The sequence below is a fragment of the Staurois parvus genome, unplaced genomic scaffold, assembly GCF_062004578.1.
Source record: "Staurois parvus isolate SC_StPar_1 unplaced genomic scaffold, SC_StPar_1.0 ptg000295l, whole genome shotgun sequence".
Lineage (NCBI taxonomy): Eukaryota > Metazoa > Chordata > Amphibia > Anura > Ranidae > Staurois > Staurois parvus.
In genome coordinates, this window is record NW_028318091.1 from 23,727 (window position 1) to 45,093 (window position 21,367).

The 21,367-nt window shown below is 41.7% G+C and overlaps 1 protein-coding gene across 1 annotated transcript in view; it reads left to right on the top strand.

The window, feature by feature from the left end:
• The first annotated feature begins 11,939 nt into the window (after positions 1 to 11,939).
• RTN4 (reticulon 4) overlaps positions 11,940 to 21,367 on the top strand; it is a 77,227-nt gene continuing 67,799 nt past the window's right edge. The window contains exons 1-2 of the mRNA XM_089682707.1: positions 11,940 to 11,994; positions 18,125 to 20,368. Coding sequence (XP_089538833.1) covers positions 11,979 to 11,994; positions 18,125 to 20,368 — 2,260 coding nt within the window. The 5' untranslated portion in view covers positions 11,940 to 11,978. The remainder of the gene's footprint in view (positions 11,995 to 18,124; positions 20,369 to 21,367) is intronic.

The window sequence follows — 21,367 nt, forward strand, 5'->3', positions numbered from 1 at the left end:
AGTCAGGTCAACGGCTGTGACGTTTATGATTACTGGGCTGTGATAATCTCAGGACTGGATAGAGGTAACACAGCACCCATAAATGCATTGCAGCGGTGCATTTAGCTATTTGTATGGAGCTCAGCTTTGAAAAAGCTGGATTATTGCTGGCACATAATTGGATGATTGAAGTAAATACTGCTTCATCTTATTCACTTTGCTAAATGAACAGGCTCTATTCTAGGCTTAGTAAATCGACCCCAATGCGTCAGACGAAGCACTCCGCTAGGTAGTTAAGCAGGGAGGTAGAATGGTGATGGAGGTTAATCTACAGCTCTACACTTTTAATATTGTAACAAAAATAGGGCAGCGCATGTACCTACAAAGTCGTATCTATAAAACTTATTTTAGGTTAAGGAATTGTACACCTTTCAAATGTTTTTGTTGTTTGAACTAGGTATCAGTGTAGTTCTGTTCCCTGTGATGTATTTTTGCCGTACCTTGTAATGATGGACTCGCAGGTTGTGGCTGCAGTTTGTAGTGTCATGGATGATAGAGTCACCTATGTCCATGTATTCATTCACCAAGCTTGTCCCTGTTTGCTAAAGGGGCGGGAATCTTCTTGTATCTGGTCACACAGCATCCAGTGCATGACTCACCTGTGCTCACTTATGTGTTGCATCACAAATGTGAGAGTGTTGATGTGATGAAAAACTGCATGGTGATCTCTTGGTGGATGTTCTGCCTGTTTGTGTCTGTCAGATCTAGTTACTGTTTAGCTCTCACCTGCACCAGTGCTAGAATGAGAGACCAAGGGATTGTGGGATATGTAGTTCACAGGAAGTGTGAGTTCTTACACTGCATTAATAGCTGTGCAGTACCAGGCCGCATGCTCATGTTTGAACACAAACTGAAACTTTTGACCCCAGAATGTGAAGATTTACATAGTCTGTGTTTATAGGGCAGATGTCTCCAAACTGTGGCCCTTTTGCTTGCATGTATCTGACCCTTGGGGCACGATTCCATCCACTGATGCCAACAAAGGGGCACCATTCCTCCCGCTGATAGGACATTTTTTTCATCCTGCTGGCCTCAGTGAACCCCGACACGCACACGGACACGGACACGCACACGGAAATTATATAAAACCGTAAGCTGCAAAACCTAGCCTATAAACTTTTGGGATATACAAAACTTCAAAAAAATAGGTTGCGCTTAAATACATACAAAAGTGTAACAAAGTAAATAAAACAATATTTTAAATCAAAATAAAATCCAGCAAAAATGAAAGTCCAAAAGTTCAAATAATCAATGTCCAAAATAATTCATCACCAAGTAAATCCACCACCAAAAATGGTTAAATAGAACTTACCAGAGTAATATGCTTATTGTTGAAAAACCAGCATATAGTACTTGTTGTTCTGGGAGAAATGAATAATATGGTGACAACAACACTGAAGAAATGAGGGATGAACTCCAACAGATGATGTGCTGCAAAGTTGAAAATCCTTTCCAAAGGTGATTTAGTATCCAAACTGAGAGATGATCAGACCGTCACTCAAAAGAAAAAAGTGAGCAATCATGGTGCAGTATGTTTTAAAAAGCAGCAAACTTTAATGAAGAAATGCACCTACAAGCAAGGTGTCCAGACTGACACCAGTATAGACAGCGTGTGTAATGAATACAGGCGACTCAGACCCAGCCAAACATGCACATGCAACGTGCAGACAAACCAGGAGTATTCTGAACCTCACATCCAAAGGCACCGCCCTAAGCTTTTCGTCATCGACGTCCTCACGGAGCGGAGGTCCTTTTTTTTTTTTTTGTTTAGAAAGTTTGGAGACTCATGGTATAGGGCAGTGTTTTCTCAACTCCAGTCCTCATGGACCCCCAACAGGTCATGTTTTCAGGATTTCCATTATTTTGCACAGGTGATTTGATCAGTTTCACTGCCTTAGTAATTACCACAGCTGTTTCATCTGAGGGAAATCCTGAAAACATGACCTGTTGGGGGTCCATGAGGACTGGAGTTGAGAAACACTGGTATAGGGCAACAAATGACACAAAACTACAGGATCACTGCACATATGCACATGAAAAATACAAGGTGCAGGTAGGAAAGTTTAAATACTGTAGTAATAGCTACTCCTGTCTTTAACAGCTAGTGCCCATCCTCTGTACCTGCCATGTTGCTTGATGGTGATTCAGCAAGAACAGATTGTGGGAGTACCGCGTGTAACAATCCTGGTGGCCATTTTGCATTGGACAATATGCCTTGGTGTTGAGCTCGGTTATGTCTTATGAGCAACACTTAGATATAATTTAGCCCCAGCCCCCCCCCCCCCCCCCCCGTTTTCCTGATTTATTTATTTATCATGATGATCACTATGGCAACGAACAGTAGCACATTGCTGCTGGTATTATCAGATTGCAGTAATATCTCCCTGAGGTTCTGTTGTCCTGACCTTTGCTGGCGTCAGCTGCATGTGTTGGAAAGTGACCAAAAATTTATGTAAGGCAAATAAGCTGTAATTGATTTTGCATGTTTTAGATACAACCGTTTGGCTCAATGTAGAGATGGAAAAAATGATGACCACTAGACATGTATTTTATGCTTGTCTGTCTATATCAATATTAAACATTGGAAATTGGAGCTGCTCAGCCCTTGTTGTCTAAAAGCATATAAATTTGCTACACACAAGACCTGTTTAATATTATTAAAAATGACCTTTTCCATTTCAGTCTGCAGCTGCTGTCATTTTCTGTAAAATGTGATATGGCAACCTGGAGGAGTTCTGTACACAGCTGGTATGCAGAACACCAACAGAAATGTTATTTCCTGCTTCTGTGATTGGCTCACCTATTTTCCCAGAAGTCTGCACCAAGTCAGAGTTTGGGCATCCCCTGCAATAGGAATTTAAAATTTTGGTGAGATACTCCCCAAAGGGTTTAATACTTCTAAAGGGATGCAGACCCTGCAGCTTTTCTCACCAGGGCACTGAGAATGTATCAGGTAATTCTAGGGATTCAAGCCCTCCCACCTTCCAGAATCAGTCTAAGGACATGGGTGGAATGGGGAAAGATGGGGGGGAGGGCTATGGCAGATAAGAAGGTTCCTATGTTACAAACAACCAGTGGAAAGTGGTACCATTTGTATGAAAATAAAAAATATGCAAAATACGTGTGAACAAGGTGTCAATGATTTAAAGTGTTTGTTCACCAATGCCAGAAGTCTGCCAAGCAAAATAGGTGAGTTGGAAGCTTTGGTGCATGAAGAGAACTATGATTGGTAATGCTAAATCTTGGCTTGATTCTTCACATGACTGGGCCATTAATATTCCTGGCTATGTTCTCTTTCGGAGAGACAGAGTAAACAGGAAAGATGGTGGTGTCTGTCTCTGTGAGAAGTGATCTCAGAGCGAGTGTGAAAGAGGACCTAGTAGATGGAGAGTGTGATGAGGCTGAAGTGTTATGGGTGGAACTGCACCTTTGGGGTGTGTACTACAAAGGTAATCCATTGGAGTTTGTTATAGGCCTCCCAGTGTTGAGGTGGAAACTCAGCTCCTTGCACAGATCGAAAGGGCTGGGACAGTGATAATGGGGGATTTTAACTACCCGGAAATTGACTGGAGTAATGGTACTGCAGGAACAGTTAAAGGGCAAAAATTTCTAAACCTACTACAGGACAACTTTATGGTACAGTTCATAGAAGCCCCTACTAGAAATGATGCTCTGCTAGACCTGGTAATCTCAAACCATGCAGAGTTTATTACGAATGTCCATATAAAAGAACATCTGGGTAGCGGTGACCATAACATGATTTAATTTATTGTTAGCTGTAAATAGCAAACACATACTGGGAAAATAAAAATGCTCAATTTCAAGAGAGCTAATTTTCCACGACAGAGTTGCTCTCCAAGACTTAGACTGGTAGGGAATATTGGCATCCATGAACACTACACAGAAATGGGAGTTCTTCAAAAAGACTGTATGTGAACACACTGCAAAATATATTCCCATGCGCAGCACGTTTAAAAGGCTAAAAATCAAACCTATGTGGCTTACGGCCAAAGTTAAAGACTATTGATAATAAGAAAATAGCTTTTATTAAATATAATAACTAAGGAACGCTATCATCGTTTAAACATTACAAGGAATATAACGGAATATGTAAAAAGGAAATAAAGGCCACAAAAATTGAAAACGAACGACAGATTGCAAAAGATAGCAGGACCAACGCCCAAAAAATTCTTCAAATATATTAATAGTAAAAAGGTCCAGTCCAAGTATGTAGGCCCTTTACAACATAATCTAGAGTGGGTGACTGGGGACAAGGCAAATTTATTATATCCCTTCTTCAGCTCTGTGTATACAAAGGAGCATGGGGGAGCTCTTGTCCATAATGGGCATGGTACTGACACAGCTCCAAATGATCCACATTGGCTCACAACTGATGTGATCCAAAAATATTTAGACAGCATAAAGGAGAATAAAGCACCTGGACCAGACGGCATACACCCACGGGGCCTTAAAGAATTGAGCTCTGTCATTTCAAAGCCAGTTATTTTTTAGGGACTCTTTAATGACTGGCATAGTACCACTGGATTGGTGTAACGCCAATGTGGTGCCAATATTTAAAAAGGGGTCAAAATCTTTACCAAGTAATTATAGACCTGTTAGTGTAACTTCTATAGTTGGGAAGATACTGGAGAGTTTAATAAAAAACCACATAGATGAGTTCTTGCTGGAAAAAAATATTTTAAGCAACAGACAGCATGGATTCATGAAAGACAGAAGTTGGCAAACAAATCTGATTTCTTTTTATGAGGGAGTGAGCAAAACCTTGGACAGAGGGGTGGCGGTGGACGTGGTATACTTGGACAGAGGGGTGGCGGTGGACGTGGTATACTTGGACAGAGGGGTGGCGGTGGACGTGGTATACTTGGACAGAGGGGTGGCGGTGGACGTGGTATACTTGGACAGAGGGGGGGCTGTGGACGTGGTATACTTGGATTTTGCAAAAGCGTTTGACACAGTTCCCCACACCCGGCTAATGTGTAAGGTAAAGTCTACGGGTTTGGAAAAATCTGTATGTAAATGGATAGAAAACTGGCTAAAAGATCGCATTCAGAGAGTAGTGGTTAATGATTCATTATCTGAATGGTCTGGGGTTGGGACCCTTACTTTTTAATATATTTCTAAACGATTACGGGTCTGGGATTAAAAATACCATTTCAGTCATTGCAAACGACACCAAGCTGTGCAGTGGAATAATGTCCTTACAGGATATCTTCAATTTACAAGCTGACCTCAAAGCAATGTTTGATAAATGTAAGGTTCTGCACTTGGGGGCTAAGAATATGCATGCATCATAGATACTGGGGGGGGTACAGCTGGGGGAATCAATGGTGGAGAAGGATCTCGGGGTTCTAGTAGATCACAAGCTTAATAACGGCATGCAATGCCAAGCTGCGGGTTCTAAAGCGAGAAAAATCCTCTCTTGTATTAGGAGAGGTATAGACTCCAGAGAGAGAGATATCATTCCCCCCCCCCCCCCCCCCCCGGTACAAATCCTTAGTAAAACCTCATCTGGAATATGCAGTTCAGTTTTGGGCACCAATTCACAAAAAGAACATTGGGGAACTGGAGAAAGTACAGAGAAGGGCAACCAAACTGATAAGAGGCATGGAGGAGATCAGCTATGAGGAAAGATTAGAGGAACTGAATTTATTCTCTTGAGAAGAGGAGATTAAGGGGGGTATGATCTCCATGTATAATACATAAGGGGGGGATATGATCTCCATGCATAATATGGGGGGATATGATCTCCATGCATAATACATACGGGGGGATATGATCTCCATGTATAATACATAAGGGGGGGATATGATCACCATGTATAATACATAAGGAGGGATATGATCTCCATGTATAATACATAAGGAGGGATATGATCTCCATGTATAATACATAAGGGGGATATGATCTCCATGTATAATACATAAGGGGGGATATGATCTCCATGTATAAATACATAAGGGGGGATATGATCACCATGTATAATACATAAGGGGGGGATATGATCTCCATGTATAAATACATAAGGGGGGATATGATCTCCATGTATAATACATAAGGGGGGGATATGATCTCCATGCATAATATGGGGGGATATGATCTCCATGCATAATACATACGGGGGGATATGATCTCCATGTATAATACATAAGGGGGGGATATGATCACCATGTATAATACATAAGGAGGGATATGATCTCCATGTATAATACATAAGGAGGGATATGATCTCCATGTATAATACATAAGGGGGATATGATCTCCATGTATAATACATAAGGGGGGATATGATCTCCATGTATAAATACATAAGGGGGGATATGATCACCATGTATAATACATAAGGGGGGATATGATCTCCATGTGTAATACATAAGGGGGGATATGATCTCCATGTATAATACATAAGGGGGATATGATCTCCATGTATAATACATAAGGGGGGATATGATCACCATGTATAATACATAAGGGGGGATATGATCACCATGTATAATACATAAGGGGGGATATGATCTCCATGTATAATACATAAGTGGGGATATGATCTCCATGTATAAATACATAAGTGGGGATATGATCTCCATGTATAAATACATAAGGGGGGATATGATCTCCATGTATAATACATAAGGGGGATATGATCTCCATGTATAAATACATAAGGGGGGATATGATCTCCATGTATAAATACATCAGTGGTTCATATAGTGAACTCGGTGTAGAGTTATTCCCCCTGAGGTCATCACAGAGGACAAGGGGGCACTCTTTACGTCTGGAGGAAAAGAAATTTAATCTCCAAACACAGAAAGGTTTCTTCACGGTAAGAGCAGTGAAAACGTGGAATAGACTCCCTCAAGAGTTGGTTCTGGCCAGCTCAGTGGATTGCTTTAAAAAAAAAAAAGTCCTGGATTCTTTCTTGGATACACAGAATATAACTGGATACTAACATTTATTGGTAAAGTTGATCCAGGGAATATCCAATTGCCTCTCTGGGGATCAGGAAGGAATTTTTTTCCCCTGCAGAAACAAATTGAATCATTCTTTGCTGGGTTTTTTGCCTTCCTCTGGATCAACTGTGGGTGTAGGATTATAACTTTTTTTTTTTTTTAATGGTTGAACTGGATGGACTTTTGTCTTTTTATTTTTTTATTTTTTTTTTTTTCAGCCAGACTAACTATGTAACTATAGTGAAACAAACCGCTATAATTTCAGAGCAACAAAAGGTAGGAATCTGCTACAAAGTTTAATAGCTCTGTAATGTGCATTGATCAACCAGAGGGAGGGCGTGCGTGCGTGGTGTTTTTTGTTTTGTTGTGTGGTTTTGTTTTTTGTGTTTTTTTTTTCTTTCAAAAGTGGAATTATTTTTTAATCTCTTCTCTCAAATGGATGTACCCGTATGTCCTCTGGATTCCACCAGGGAGCAAGAGACTGAAACTGGTGGTTGAAGGAGGAACTTCTGTTCCCCAATCATCTCAACGGCATATGAAACCAGAAGAGACCAGGATTTTGTCACTTTGGTTTTGTTGTTTACACGCTATTACCGTCTTGTAAGGCCCCTTTCACACCGTCTGGCGGTTCCGATTACAGTCGGATGGAAACAGACAGGGGCCCGTTTCTATCTGACCACATCATAGAAAACAGCGGGTCTGTGCCTAGTGGAGGTCAGTGGAGTGCACACAGACCTGTCATCCACTTGTTTAGCGGGGGATCAGCGGAGAGATCTCCCAGTGAGCAAGTGGATCCGCTGACGGGACCGCCCCATCTGAAAGGGGCCTAAGGCATCTTGTAGTTTGGCTCCATTCCAAGGGCATGACGATTTTAAAGCGGGACATGTTTGTTATCTATTTACTGGGCTTAATACCATCTTTTATATTTTACCAAGCAATTGGGTTTGTGCACTAACATTTCGTAAGGTATTTTTTTTATTTTTTTTACAAAAGTCCAGTTTGGGTGTAATACTGTACCTACTCTGCTTGCTGTGTTCACCTCATTGGCTGCCCCCAGGATCACCATAGGTGAACAACAGACACCACTATAACCAAATATATAATTTCGTTATCCAGAAAGATCATAAATAAATTATAGAATGCTTTAAACTGTAAATCTAACAAAGTCCCACAAACACCTATTAAAAGAGGGTAATTGTATGCATTTCAACTCTAGAAGTGTTCACAAAGAGTGCACTATTTAATTTTATTTTATTTTGATTTATTTTGTTTTTATTTTTTTTAATATATTTTTTATCTTTATATTTTTGAGTGTACACTGATCGCTCATGTTTATTTATATATTTAAGGCGTACACAGAGTGATTTCACGATTCACGTGTTGCTCACGATTTGAATTTTGTGTATTAATTTTTGCACGTATTTGTGTTAAGTATATACTTGTTTGCTTAAAGTATATACCAGCTGTTATGTTATCAAAGGTAATGCACTAGGTAGTATTTTTTTTTTTTTTTTTTTGAGGTACACACTGGATTTTTTTTTTGGAAGTGCAAGTTGGACACGGAAGAGAATATTTTTGTAACTATTTTTGTGGACGTTATTTTTGTGGATTATATTTTACCACTATAACCAAGCCAAGCCAGGCCCAGATTCAGGGCAAGTGATGCCAAATGTGAGATCAAATGCAAAAGATTTCTCAAGGCAATATAGGTGAAGAATTGAGGGTTCTCAGTCGGCACTAGCTAAATAATAAAGGCAGTTTAAGCTGAACATATGATGAAATGTATATCTGAAATATTCTAGAAGCCCAACTTCAGACAAAACGCTTTTTTTTTTTTCTGCTTACTTATGGAAAGAGAATGTTTAGAACTTGACTCTGGTTTTTATCTTTATCTATTGTATAGATCTCTTAACCACTTGCAGACTGTAGACTGTCATATGATTTCTGTTGACAGTGGTTATACAGGCATCATCCCGGTATTAATATGTGCATTTCCCTTTTTAATGCAGAAGTGATTTAAGTGGCTGAACAACCACTCAAAAGCTTCTGCGAGCTGCGGAATGTGGTTCACTTGGAGACTCCCGGTCTGGCTTGCTCATCCATACTCTCCTAAATAGATGGGCAGGCTCTGCTAATGGAAAGCATGTGACATGGGTGTCATGCCAGCAGCCAGGCATCTTTGTCCTTCTTAATTATTTATTTCCTAGAAATGACCTCTCAATAAGTGATTTTTGCAAAAAATATATCTAGATGATTAACCTCCCTGGCGGTCTGATTATTTCAGATTTTTGGTGCTGAAAGCGTTACCATTATTTTGCATGGAAATATGTCGTTTTTTTTTATTGTAGGCTGTAATTTTTAGGAATAACTCACTGAAATCTGTCCGAACAAGAGTCTAGTAAACATCCCGGGTATGATAAAACTTGAAACACGAAATCATAAATTGTAATTTAATAAATAATCGTAAAAAATAATATAATACGTTTAATTCAATAATATAATCAAACCGAAAACACTGAAATTTGAAATATAGCGCCAAGTTCGCACATCACTGAGCAAAGTCGCAGAATCGTTTTCAGTGTCTGACGAATTTCCCCCACGAATCATTATCACTCAATTCTGCAAGTGGTTCTGACTTACTATCACTATTCTCTAGCTGATCTAAACCCGCTTTTGACATAAAGGGACACTTTTTGGACGCCATGGACGTTTCTCAGTTTCCAGGCAGAAAGAACAGACAAAATGCAGGCAGGGTACAGGACAAAGCACTCAGGACAATATGTATGTGATATGAGTTGAAACAGCAATGTTTTACTATGTAAAAGTTGTTTGGAAAAAAATGACATTTTTTAAAATTTTCAAATTTCCCGGCGGCGCCCGTACGTCCCGACGTCACAGGGACCGGAACACAGAAGCCGGATGCCGGCATCAGCCGGAGGAGATGGCCGGGGATGCTGCAGGGGACACATCGTGGGAGCGAAGGACAAGGTAAGTGCTGCAGGGACCCCCTATGCAGCGCTGCATGGTAAGCCTGAGTGTAGCTCGGGGTTACTGCTTTTGGTACTGACATTTTACCCCGAGCTACAGAAAGGAATACCGCCAGGGAGGTTAATGAAAAAATACTCTAAGGCTTCATGTACACGAGCAGCTGATAAACTCGTTTTAGGAGCTTTTTGGCATTTTTTTTGCCAAAGCTCCTAAACTTGTCTCCATAAAAGCCTAGATGTCCATGTACTCCATAGGCTTTTAGCAGAGTTTAGGAGCTGCCGAGTTTAGGTGAGGTTAGAATCACGTTCAGGATCTGAATGTTTTCACCGCCGACCATGGGAAATCGTGGTACCGAGGTTACCGCGATTTGAGTTTTTTCGGCAGTCAGGGTAGGCTCGTGTACATGAAGCTTAACAAGTGTTTTTGTTCTTTTCTGACCCTATTGGGGGGATTTAACTTCAGAACTTGTCTGGCTTCCCCTGTCACTGGGACAGGAGGTGAAGGATATCGGGGTGTCTTGGGCTTCGTGTACATGAGCAGCTCCTAAACTCAACTCCATAAAAGCCTAAGACACCCCGATATCCTTCACTTCCTGTCCCAGTGAATTTCAGAATATTTAGTTTTCTTTAACAAACTGGTTAACAAGACATGTTTCGCACACGGGTGTATTTTAGCACGTTATAGGAAGGCTATTCTTGCAGGCTCCTCCTGCGTTGGAGAAAATCGGCACATTTATTTTCTATAAATTTCAGCTGTAGGGGTAGAATTTACATCGAAACAAAAATATTTGATTGCATAGATGTGAACTAATGAGCAGTGACAACCAGTCTGCTGGAATACCTTCTGAACTGTACATCTGACAGACTTCACATGATACCTGGTGCCTGTAGCACCGTCCGTCCTGCATGACGACTTTACATGTAATGGACACCAATGCAGGGTATCTGTAACTTCAGTAGTCTGATCAGTGCCAATAGACCGCATGCAATGTGTTGATACAATTGAGACAGCAAATTTATGGGCTCTTTTTTGGTTTGCTGTGACCGCAAGCTCACTTAATTTTACTTGGATTCAGATATTTATTTTTCTTTCAGGTACTTCTATAGCGCCGTCAATTTTATGCAGCGCTTTACATATATATTGTACATTCACATCAGTCCCTAACCCTCAAGGGGTGCACAATCTAAGGTCCCTAGCTTACATTCATACATACACATACTAGGGCCAATTTAGACAAGATCCAATTAACCTACCAGCATGTCTTTGGAGTGTGGGAGGAAACCAGAGTACCCAGAGGAAACCCACGCAGGCACAGGGAGAACATGCAAACTCCAGGCAGGAGGTGTCATGGTTGGGATTCGAACCAGCGACCCTAGTACTGCCAGGCGGAAGTGCTAACCATTTAGCCACTGTGCTGATATGAAGAAATCTCCTCTTCATATGTGTTGTCAGAAACATACATGCCTTTAATATGAATAATGCTCAATGTTCACACGATGGGTGTATTTTTTTTATGAAACCTGGAATAAAGGGGACTGGTCCCTATGGCAGCCATCCACAATCCTTGTTTCCTGTTCCTGCGAGCAACTGGTTTAATGAACTGGAACTCAGTGCAGTGCGTTTACCCGTGGTACATCAAGGTAGCCTATTCATTTTGAATGGACTGCCAGTGCACCACAGATCACCGCAGACTACACCTTTGTTGGCAATGCACGGTAGCACTTTATGGCGGGTCTGTTGGTGTTCTATTGAAAATGAATGCCAACGTGCATGGTGCGCAATGCGTTGCTGAAACGGTTTGAAACCGGATAGAGCTGTCCTGTCTAATACAATAAATGTTTCTTGCATCACGTGCGGCGAGTCATGTTTGTGTTCCCTATTGCCCTTGCTTGTCTATTACGCATCTTACTTCTGCTGAGGCTTTCTTGTCTTTGTTTTTCAGATGTGAACCTCTTTCCTCTTCCTGCTTCATCTGCACCTCTGATGCAATCCTCTGCAGGCAAGTTCTCTCTGCTCCACTCTGCTGTCACTGTTTTTATGCTGGCTCTCTGCATCTGATGTCCTAGTGTAGCCTGTCTACCTCGTAGCTCTTCTTTCTGGTACTGCTGTGTAATAACACTTTTGTAAAATTTGCCATGGAATCAAAATGACCATTACCAAAGCTAATAACAAGGGCCCCAACCATTTTGATCCCCAGTTCTTGTACAACCAGAATATTGGATATATAAAATATAACATGCCTTTAGACGCCATTATTCTTTGCACTGTTTACGTTTTATTTTGTTCCAAAATGCAACTTTAGTTGTGAAAAGTATCATTTTGGATTTCCCAGCACACTTCTAGCTAATGTGGACAATTTGCAAAAATGAAAATGCTGTCTTATGGCTTTGTAGATCCAACCCAGAAAACAAATTCCCCTCTTGTGATACAGTAGGAATGGGCACCTAATGTTTCAGGGTGTCAGGCCTTGTACTGGATATTAATATTAATTGTCCTCCCATCCATACAAAAGGGTCAGGCCTTGTACTGGATATTAATTGTCCTCCCATCAATACAAAAGGGTCAGCGTTGCAATCTTTTCATCATATTAATGAGTTGCACTGTATATTCCCCAGAATGTGCTAAGGGATGAACTCCAGGCAAATCCTGTAATACATGAATGAAATGTTGATACGGTAGCTTTTTACCTGCCAAAGGGTCTGCAGTTCTGTCCATTCAGGCCTTTAGCCTGGGTTCACATATGTGCGGTGCAGTATATCGCATGTGATTCGCACAGGAACCGCACACTGCATTCCTGTGCAAATCACATGCGATTTGTGTACGGTGCGATCGGAGCCATACATTTTTGTACGGCTCTAATCGCACCGCACACGCACCAAAAATGTGCAGAAAAAATGTGCAGAACCCTTTTTTGGGTCCGCACTAGAATCGGATCGCATAGATATTCACACCTATGCAATCCGATTCTTCACATCGCACCACGTTTTACAGACCGCTTTCGGGGTGTTAACATACACACCTGCAGCGGTTCGCATGAACGGGGTGCTATTCTGATGCGGTGCGGAATTCGCACTGAAAACACTTCAAATTCCACAACAGTGTGAACCAGGACTTAACACAGCCCTATCTTACAGTATAGCAGATATGACACACTGTAAATTGATACAGTGGACAGTGAAGGAGCAGTGGGAGATGCATGAGGTCATCTCTCTGTTCCCTCTGTTTTCTTCCTATCACGTTCCTTGTAAGCACATACGTATGCTGCATATCCTATTTGGCTCCCAGTGCAGCCTCTTCCTCTTCTATGGAGTACTTTTTGAACAGGGAATTACAAGAGGCACATAAATGAAGCCAATTGGTTTGCAGTCTTCAGCACTGTGCTTGTGTGACAATTCGGTACATGTGCCAGCTGATGAACATATTGGGTGACATTAAAGTTGGTCCACTAAACTCTGAGCAACTGTAACCCCTGTTTACGGTAGATGTGAAGGTGGCTTCTCATGACTGATGTCAAAGTCAAAAGGTGTGTAAGGGCAGTCACACTTCTTCTAGAACAATGATTAGCAGCAGCTTAACAAGTTAATGTAAATGAGAGAGCCTTTAATTGGATTCATGAGTAGTGGACAATGCTGCAGCTGTCCAGACAACAACCAGGCAATATTGAACTAGAAGAGGAGCCACACGTGGTTTGTAAATATGTCATAGCTAACCGATCCCTGTATAAGCTGCACATCACTGTTCATCCCTGCTACTACAGTGATAGACGCATTCTTCAGGGTCCAGTATCGTGTGGCTGAAATTCTGCATAGCAACCACAGGGGATCACCTGCCACCATTCAGAGAGCCTTTTGTTTTCATCAGTGAATAAAGGGAATTCTCTGATTTGGATGAGGTGAAGATTGTGAAGTCAGCCCCTTGCCTGTCCACCTCATCCATTCAGAGAAGGCTTTGTATTTGGGAAAAAATGGCGGCAGTGTTGAGTGAGCAACTCCATATGGTTACTATGCAGAGTTGTGGCTGCAGGGCACTGGACCCTGAAGACTTCTGCTTTCACTGCAGTAGCAGCAGCCAGTATCGGGACAGGTTTGTTCAGGGCCCAGGGCAAGGATATGGAACTGCTCCCTCTCCCACGCTCCTAATAGAAGCTGTAGAATGGGTGTACCACCCTGTGCCCCTTCTCAGCCCCCTTTTTAAACCGCTTGTTCATGGTTGCCATGGAGTGTTTTCTACACATTTGGCCAATTGCTTGTGTTCTAGCATATAGAACGTACTTGCATATGCCCGGTGTGGTTTGTTGTAAAAAAAAAAGTTGTTTTTTTTATCAGCTGTGGGCAGATGGGGTTGAGTGTAGACAACTGGAACGTGTGTGGCATCAGTAGCTCTCAGAGCAGACCTGAATCTGCGCCCTTCCGATTGCTAGCCATTGGTCTGGGAATTGTGGTGAAGAGGCGTCTTCTCTACTGCTACTTCCTGGGCAGCTGCCCCTCCTGTCCACCCCTTGTCTTGGCCCTGGCAGCAGCGACTACTACAGTGATTTGCAGCATACACAGGGATTGGTCAGGTATGAAGGTATGACATATGCATGCATACATTGGTCCAAACTGGACTAATGGTTGCTCTGCAAAGAAAAAAACAAAAACAAAAAAACCCCCCTAAACTTCAGCCTTAACAAGTATGCATTGGTCATTTTGGTTCACATGGTAGATGTGGAATTCGAGCAGACATTACCTATCTTTTTAATGGTGTTCTTTCTGTTTCTTTTTGGGTACAGCAGGGAATATTTTACCCTGTCATTTATTACTGTCTGTGTCTTTCTTTGAGAGGTTCACCCTCCCTTTTTATTCTGGTGAGGATTGTCACGGGGACCGTAAGGCTGGCCATAGACTGGTCGTTTATCGGCCGATTTTTCGGCCCATAAATGAAAAATCGGTCGTTGCAGACAGCGATGCTGCTACCAATGTCCACGAAAAACGACCGGTTTTCATGAATTTTCCAACATGACTGATAAAAGTAAACGAGAAGATCCATGAAAAACGGCCGACGGGCTGGCCCCACTAACGGCGCGAATATCGGCTGATTTTTCGTGCGGGCGGAAAATCGGCCGATAAACGACCAATCTATGGCCTGCACAAGTGAAGAAAAATGTTAAATTGTCACCCAGATATAAAAGGAGGGGAAACCTATTGGGAACACTGTTATGTGAACAGATGTGATGAGAATTCTCTGTAATGGGACACAGATGGCAAAAAAGGCAGGACTTTTTAACATTCCCAATTTATCCAAAATGGAAGTTTTTTAGTTTTGGCTAAAGATATACTTTTAAAGGGTTGGTTCACCTTTATCAAAAAACATGCCTATGCAGGTAATGGGGTACCTATAGATAATAACAAAGTGCTAGTTTGGCTAAAGTTGGAATAATGCCCTTTCTCTAGGTGTAGGCTATTTTATGCACCTCTTGAAGCCAGGCTTTAACACTTCCAGAGATGGCATTATCCTCACCCGCCTTGTTGCTAGGACATTGCTAAGACACTTCCAGCCATTACTTCTCACCCACACTGTCACAGAAGCGAGTTCTCAAACGTGTGGTCAGTTATCTCCTCCATTGCAGCATTGCCGGGCTCAGAGCTACTGCGACGGGTGGAGAGAGAGCACATGGGAGAGGTTTATATTAAATGGGTGTGCCTTGCAATGTCCTAACAGGCCAGGATGGGAGGATTCTAGCTAGGTTTCAGGAGGCATGTAAATGGCCTAGATCAATGGTCTCCAAACTGCAGCCCGGGAGCTGGATGTGGCCCTTTGCTTGTCTTTATCCGGCCCTTGATACATTATTACGGACATAAACAATGGGGCATAATTCCTGCCACTAACAATAGGGCACTATTCCTCCCCCTAATACCAAAGATGGTGCATTGTTTACTCCCACTGGGCACACTCCGACCCCCCTAAAGTCGGAAGAACAGTAAATTGGCCATTTGTTTAGAAAGTTTGGCCTAGATCCTACAGCAAGGGCATTATTTAACGTCTATTTAAAGAGAAAAAATTTACACTATGGTCTATTAAATTTTAAAAGCAGCTGGCAGAATACTGGAGTGTTCCTCCACTTTCAACGGCCTTGTGGTCCCTAATGGGTAGCCAAATAATTTTCCACTTCGGAACGAGACATCCGTTCAGAACAACATCATAGGCATGTACCAGGCATCATGGAGAAAAAAGTACCCTCCATAGTGAAGATCCGTATAAAACGGGGGAAAAAAAAAATTTATTAAACCAATACATTTACAGATTCCAGCATGTAAAACGCATGTGCAAGTCACAGGGAAAGAAAACTCCAAATGCCAGTATCTAGGGTGGATGCAAGTATCTCACTCATACGTGGTGCATCGTATGTTCCAGCTCCGCCTTACACATTTCATCATGCGTGGCATCATAAGGGGCTTTTCTATTTAACTTTGGTCAGAGCTGCATAGTTTTTTTTTGTTTTTATCTACAGGATCCCGTTACCTGCATAGGCAGTTTATTAGTAAAGGTGAATGAAGCCTTTATTGAAGCCATTGGTTACTCGTGAATTGACTGCTAAATACCCCATTCCAGAAAAATTTGAGACCTACATAATTTCATAAATTGTGTGAACAGCTTTTGAAGAAAAAACAAAAAACGTACATTTTGAAACTTCCATGTTTGCTGTGTTTTGAACATTTCTTTATGGATGCCTGAGAGTGACAAATATAACATGCTTCATGCTTGTTCACTTTTCTTTAATTAACTTCTCTATACTGCTTTATTCACCCTATCCTCTGCTCCACTCACCAGAGACCTTGTATTGTGCACATCTGTCCTAAACTTATCTAGGTGGTCCTTTTTTACCCCAAAGAGAAAAATTAGATTTCTTCACATATTTTAAGGAATGCCTCCTCTCCCCCCTTTTAAAGCATATTAAATACAAGAAGAAAAGCAGTTGCTGAGTATTCTGGGACTCTGCTTTTCAGTTTATTAGTTCAGATGTAGCTATCAAAAAAAGATGCCTAGCAATGACTATACAGACCCACATGGCCTTTTTTTGTTAAGGCCCGCCATTTTAAAAGGTTTGCCTTTTTTTAAGTGTGCAATAATGAATGTACACATTGAGGACCACACTTGGATCTCCGGGTACCTCTAACATATGATTCATGGAGAATGCTGTCATCCAGACTGTTATGTACATTTAAAGTGGAGTTCCAGTCAAACTATATTTAAAGTGGAGTTCCAGTTAAACTCACTCCCATTCTAAACCTATTCTATGCTACCCTGTAAAGAATAGATACCTATACTTCTGAACCCGCTGTGGCCTGGTCTTTAGTGGCTGCTTCTGTATTCAGGAAAGAAAACTGACAATGGCTGCAAATGTCTCAGGAGAGGACGTTGCCCATAGACTTACTATGGGGCTTTCATTGATGGCTTCCCCTCTACATAGAAGTCGCCACTGATGTCTAATCCTGGGACCGGACCAGAACAACTTTAGAATAGGTAAGGATAGGGATATTTTTAGGTTTAGAATGTGGTTGGAAGTAGGTTTAGCCTTCGATTTTGACTGGAATTCCACTTTAATACTGTCATGTCCTCCAAAAGCCTCAAAGGAAGGTAGAAGAAAGGATTATCAATCAGATAAAACACTTGTGCTTCAAAAAATGGTTGCTTCCATTAATGACTGGTACACATAGGAAGTGTTTTCAATCTTGAAAGGACCCCTGTTTCAGAGCCTCCTACTTACTAGAAGGGGCTAGTCAAATTCTAAGAGCCAGGTAGCCAAAATATGGAAAAAGCTGGGAATTTCCTTGAGCCCTTCCTTTGTTTTATTGATTTTAATGCTATTTTTCACTGGCTGTTTAAAAGTGCCTACTACTTGCTTTAATCAGACTGAGTGAATTCTGATTTCTACAACCATTTCCCCTCCCCTCCCATCCCCTAATGTCTTCTGTAGCTCTCCTGAAATGAGTCTGCTTCTCATTTAAACTGGTAAACCTCTTTTTAAGCTGACTATATTTCTTTAACAAAGCTTTGAGTGCTTGAGCTAACACTGTTTCCTGTTACTCTTCCCTAAGTAATCAGTTTTCTTTCTGCTTGTCATCTTTCCTTTCTATTCATGGCTACAGATAATGTAATGGATTTACAGCAGCCTTCTAGCACTGAGCCAGCTGCCAAAGAGGACCTTTCATCTCTGCTGTTTGAATCTACTACTACCCTTCCTTCTTTGTCTCCTCTGTCTGCTGATTACCCTAAAGAGCACACAGCCACTATCACTTTCTCTGCTGACTCCACTACTCCTGAAGCTTTGCAAAGGTATGCTACAAAGACTGACTATTCGGAGGGAAAAGACTACAAATACACCTTTGGTCTAGGAGATGTTGAAGATGTAATCTTTTCTGATAGAGGTTATGCAGTTGAACATCCCACGTCTCAGCTCGAGTCTGCATCTGTAGACCAAGCAAAGCTGTACACGCAGTCCGCTAAAGAGATGTTTTCAGGAATGCTTCAATCTGTTGGACCGCCTCATGAAGAGTTTTCAGATCTCAAAGAAGGAGTTGATGAACACTATGTGGACTTCAAACCATTTGTTAGCACAGTGGGCTACGAATTTAAAGATCTGGCTCTAGGCAATAAAAGTGATGTCGGTCATTTGACTTTTGAATCCATAAAGCCTGAAGGAAAATACATTGACGAGAAGGATATAGACCTATCTGATGATATATCTCCTGCATCTCCTGAAGCTATATCTGATTCCTCCAGTTATGAAACACTCGCTCCTTTACAAAAGGCTGCACCATTGGCATATGGAGGAAATCCATTTACTGAGAAGAGCTTGGATAGAATGGAGACTTTTCAAACATCCCATCTAGGTTCAAATGTCGCAACGGTTAATCCTTTCCTGGAACACGTTGCCAAAGATGTAGAGTACGTCACATCCAGCTATGCATCTGGAATTATAGGTGCCCAGGCTTCCAACAAAGCTGAAGGACTTACTCCTGATATTGTACAAGAAGCTTATGAAAGTGAGGTGTATGATATTGGCATACCAAAGCTGAATTATGAACCGAAAATAGATTTGGTTCAGACCACTGCAAAAGCATCAAAAGAAGTTACCCCTCCAACACAAAACACATCCCCGTTTGAAGATTCAAACTCTGTCTCTTCACCAGTTCTTCCTGATATTGTCATGGAGGCACCACTGACCTCTGCCTCCCAACCTGATGTTTCTCCAGCAGGACGTGTTGGCATTGTCAGTGAAGAGAAAATAAAGTTTGAATCTGAGAAACCTCCATCATATGAAGATGCCATTAATAAGGCAAGCTTGAAAGAACAGGAAATCACTGTGGCACATGTTGAGCCAGTGAAAAAGGCTAAAGCCGTAGAGGCTGAGGCACCATACATATCCATAGCATGTGATTTGATAAAGGAGACAATACCAGAAAAAGTTACCGATTTCCCAAAGGCCCTAAAAAATGAGTTTGATTCCCAGTATAGCTCACATTATGATGAAAGCTCTCCAGAGTCCGAGCCCAGTGAACCTTCATACAAGCATTGGAAGGCAGAAGTGATCTCCAAGGAAGAAGTCGCCACCATAGGCAACATAAAGTCTCACGATGATATATTCGAAAAGGAGCAAGAAAGTGATCAGGAGGAAGATGTGAATAAAGCTTATGTAGAGACTGGATCTGGCTTTTTTGATACACATTTGTTGGCCAAGGAACCAGTTACACAGTTATCTAGTCAGGAGAAACCTTTACAGATGGAAGCGTTTGGAAACACTGTCTATTCTGAAGAGGTGCGTCCGTTCAACAAGCCTGTGCACTTTGAAAAGACATTCGAAAAGGAACAAGAAAGTGATAAGAGGTCCAAGGAAGCTGTGAATAAAGCTTATGTAGAGACTTTGTCTTACGGTTTTGATACAAATTTGTTGGCTAAGGAACTGGTTACACAAATATCTAGTCAGGAGAAACCTTTACAGATGGAAGCATTTGGAAAAACTGTCTATTCTGAAGAGGCGCCTCACACTACCGAGTCCGTGCACTTTGAAAAGCCATCCGCTGTATCATTCATTCCGGAATTTTCCAAACCTAGTAAGGAGGATCAAGTTAAAGTCAAAAAGCAGGATGATCTTGTCCTGAAAGATGAGCCTAAGAAACCAGAAGACTTACATTCACAGCAAAAAGCCAAAGAACGTGCTCAAGCTTCTGATAAGTTGCTAGACTTTAATAAAGGGGAGTCTAAAATGGAAGACACTATTTCAAAGCCTGCACCACCTACCAAGGGCACAGATGTGGTAGTTTCATCAAGTACAGAAAAGAAACAACCCCCAGCTCCACCTGTGTTGGGTGCTTGCAGTTTCAGGACATCAGGTAATCAACTGTATACTTTGCAGTACGAATGTCACCTCTTATGGAATGATTTAACATTTTTCTATAGTTTGAGATGAGGGTGTGCAACGGTTTTTAATAAATTTAATTTGTGCTGGGCTATCTTGCCAAAGGTTGTAGATTTAGGTTGTCCTGAAAACTACTGTAAAAAGCTTGTGGGCGTACATGGGATCCCCACACTCATATGAACTCCATTGCGTGTTTCCTTGATTTAAGGATTAACGAACCCTATGGCTTGGAAACGAGCGCATAAAAGGCTAGCTGCACTTTCAGCAAATCCCACTCGCCTACGCTCAGCCTTGGCCATGACTGCACGGCCTGCACTCTCCATCCCATCCATGTTCTTACTATGTTGTCTGACACAAGCACTGGGCTGTCTTCTGGTTTACACACAAGGCTATGTGAAATTTGGTTGGAATGGAATGCAGCAAAGAGAAAACTAGTTTTGAAAGCGGAGTTGAAATAGGTTAGGTTTCTGACTTTTCGAGATGTGATGAGATCACACGAACACTTGTACGCAAAATCAAACTGTATATAATATTTAATTTAAAAACAGACAAAGATAACAAATGTAACAAGAATACTTGACTATAGATGCCTTTCGCCAAGGAGTCCCCCTGTTTCTGGCTTGACAAAGATGATCAAACCAGGTGTATGCACGAAGTGGCCCTGGTACGGGACTAGTTTATTTAAATTTTTGACAGTGGTATGTACAGGACTAATAGGTGAGTAAGGACCGATTGTAACCCTTTGGAAAGTATTACATTTAACCTCCCTGGCGGTATTCCCGAGTGTAGCTTGGGGTTAATTTTCAGTACCAAAAGCGGTAACCCCGTGTTACACTCGGGAATACACTGCAGCGTTTCTCAGGGATCCCTCCAGCACTTACCTTGTCCTGCGCTCCCGCGATTTCCCCCCTGCAGCGTCCCCGGTCATCTCCTCCGGCTGATGCCACCATCCGTCTTCCAGGTTCCGTTCCCT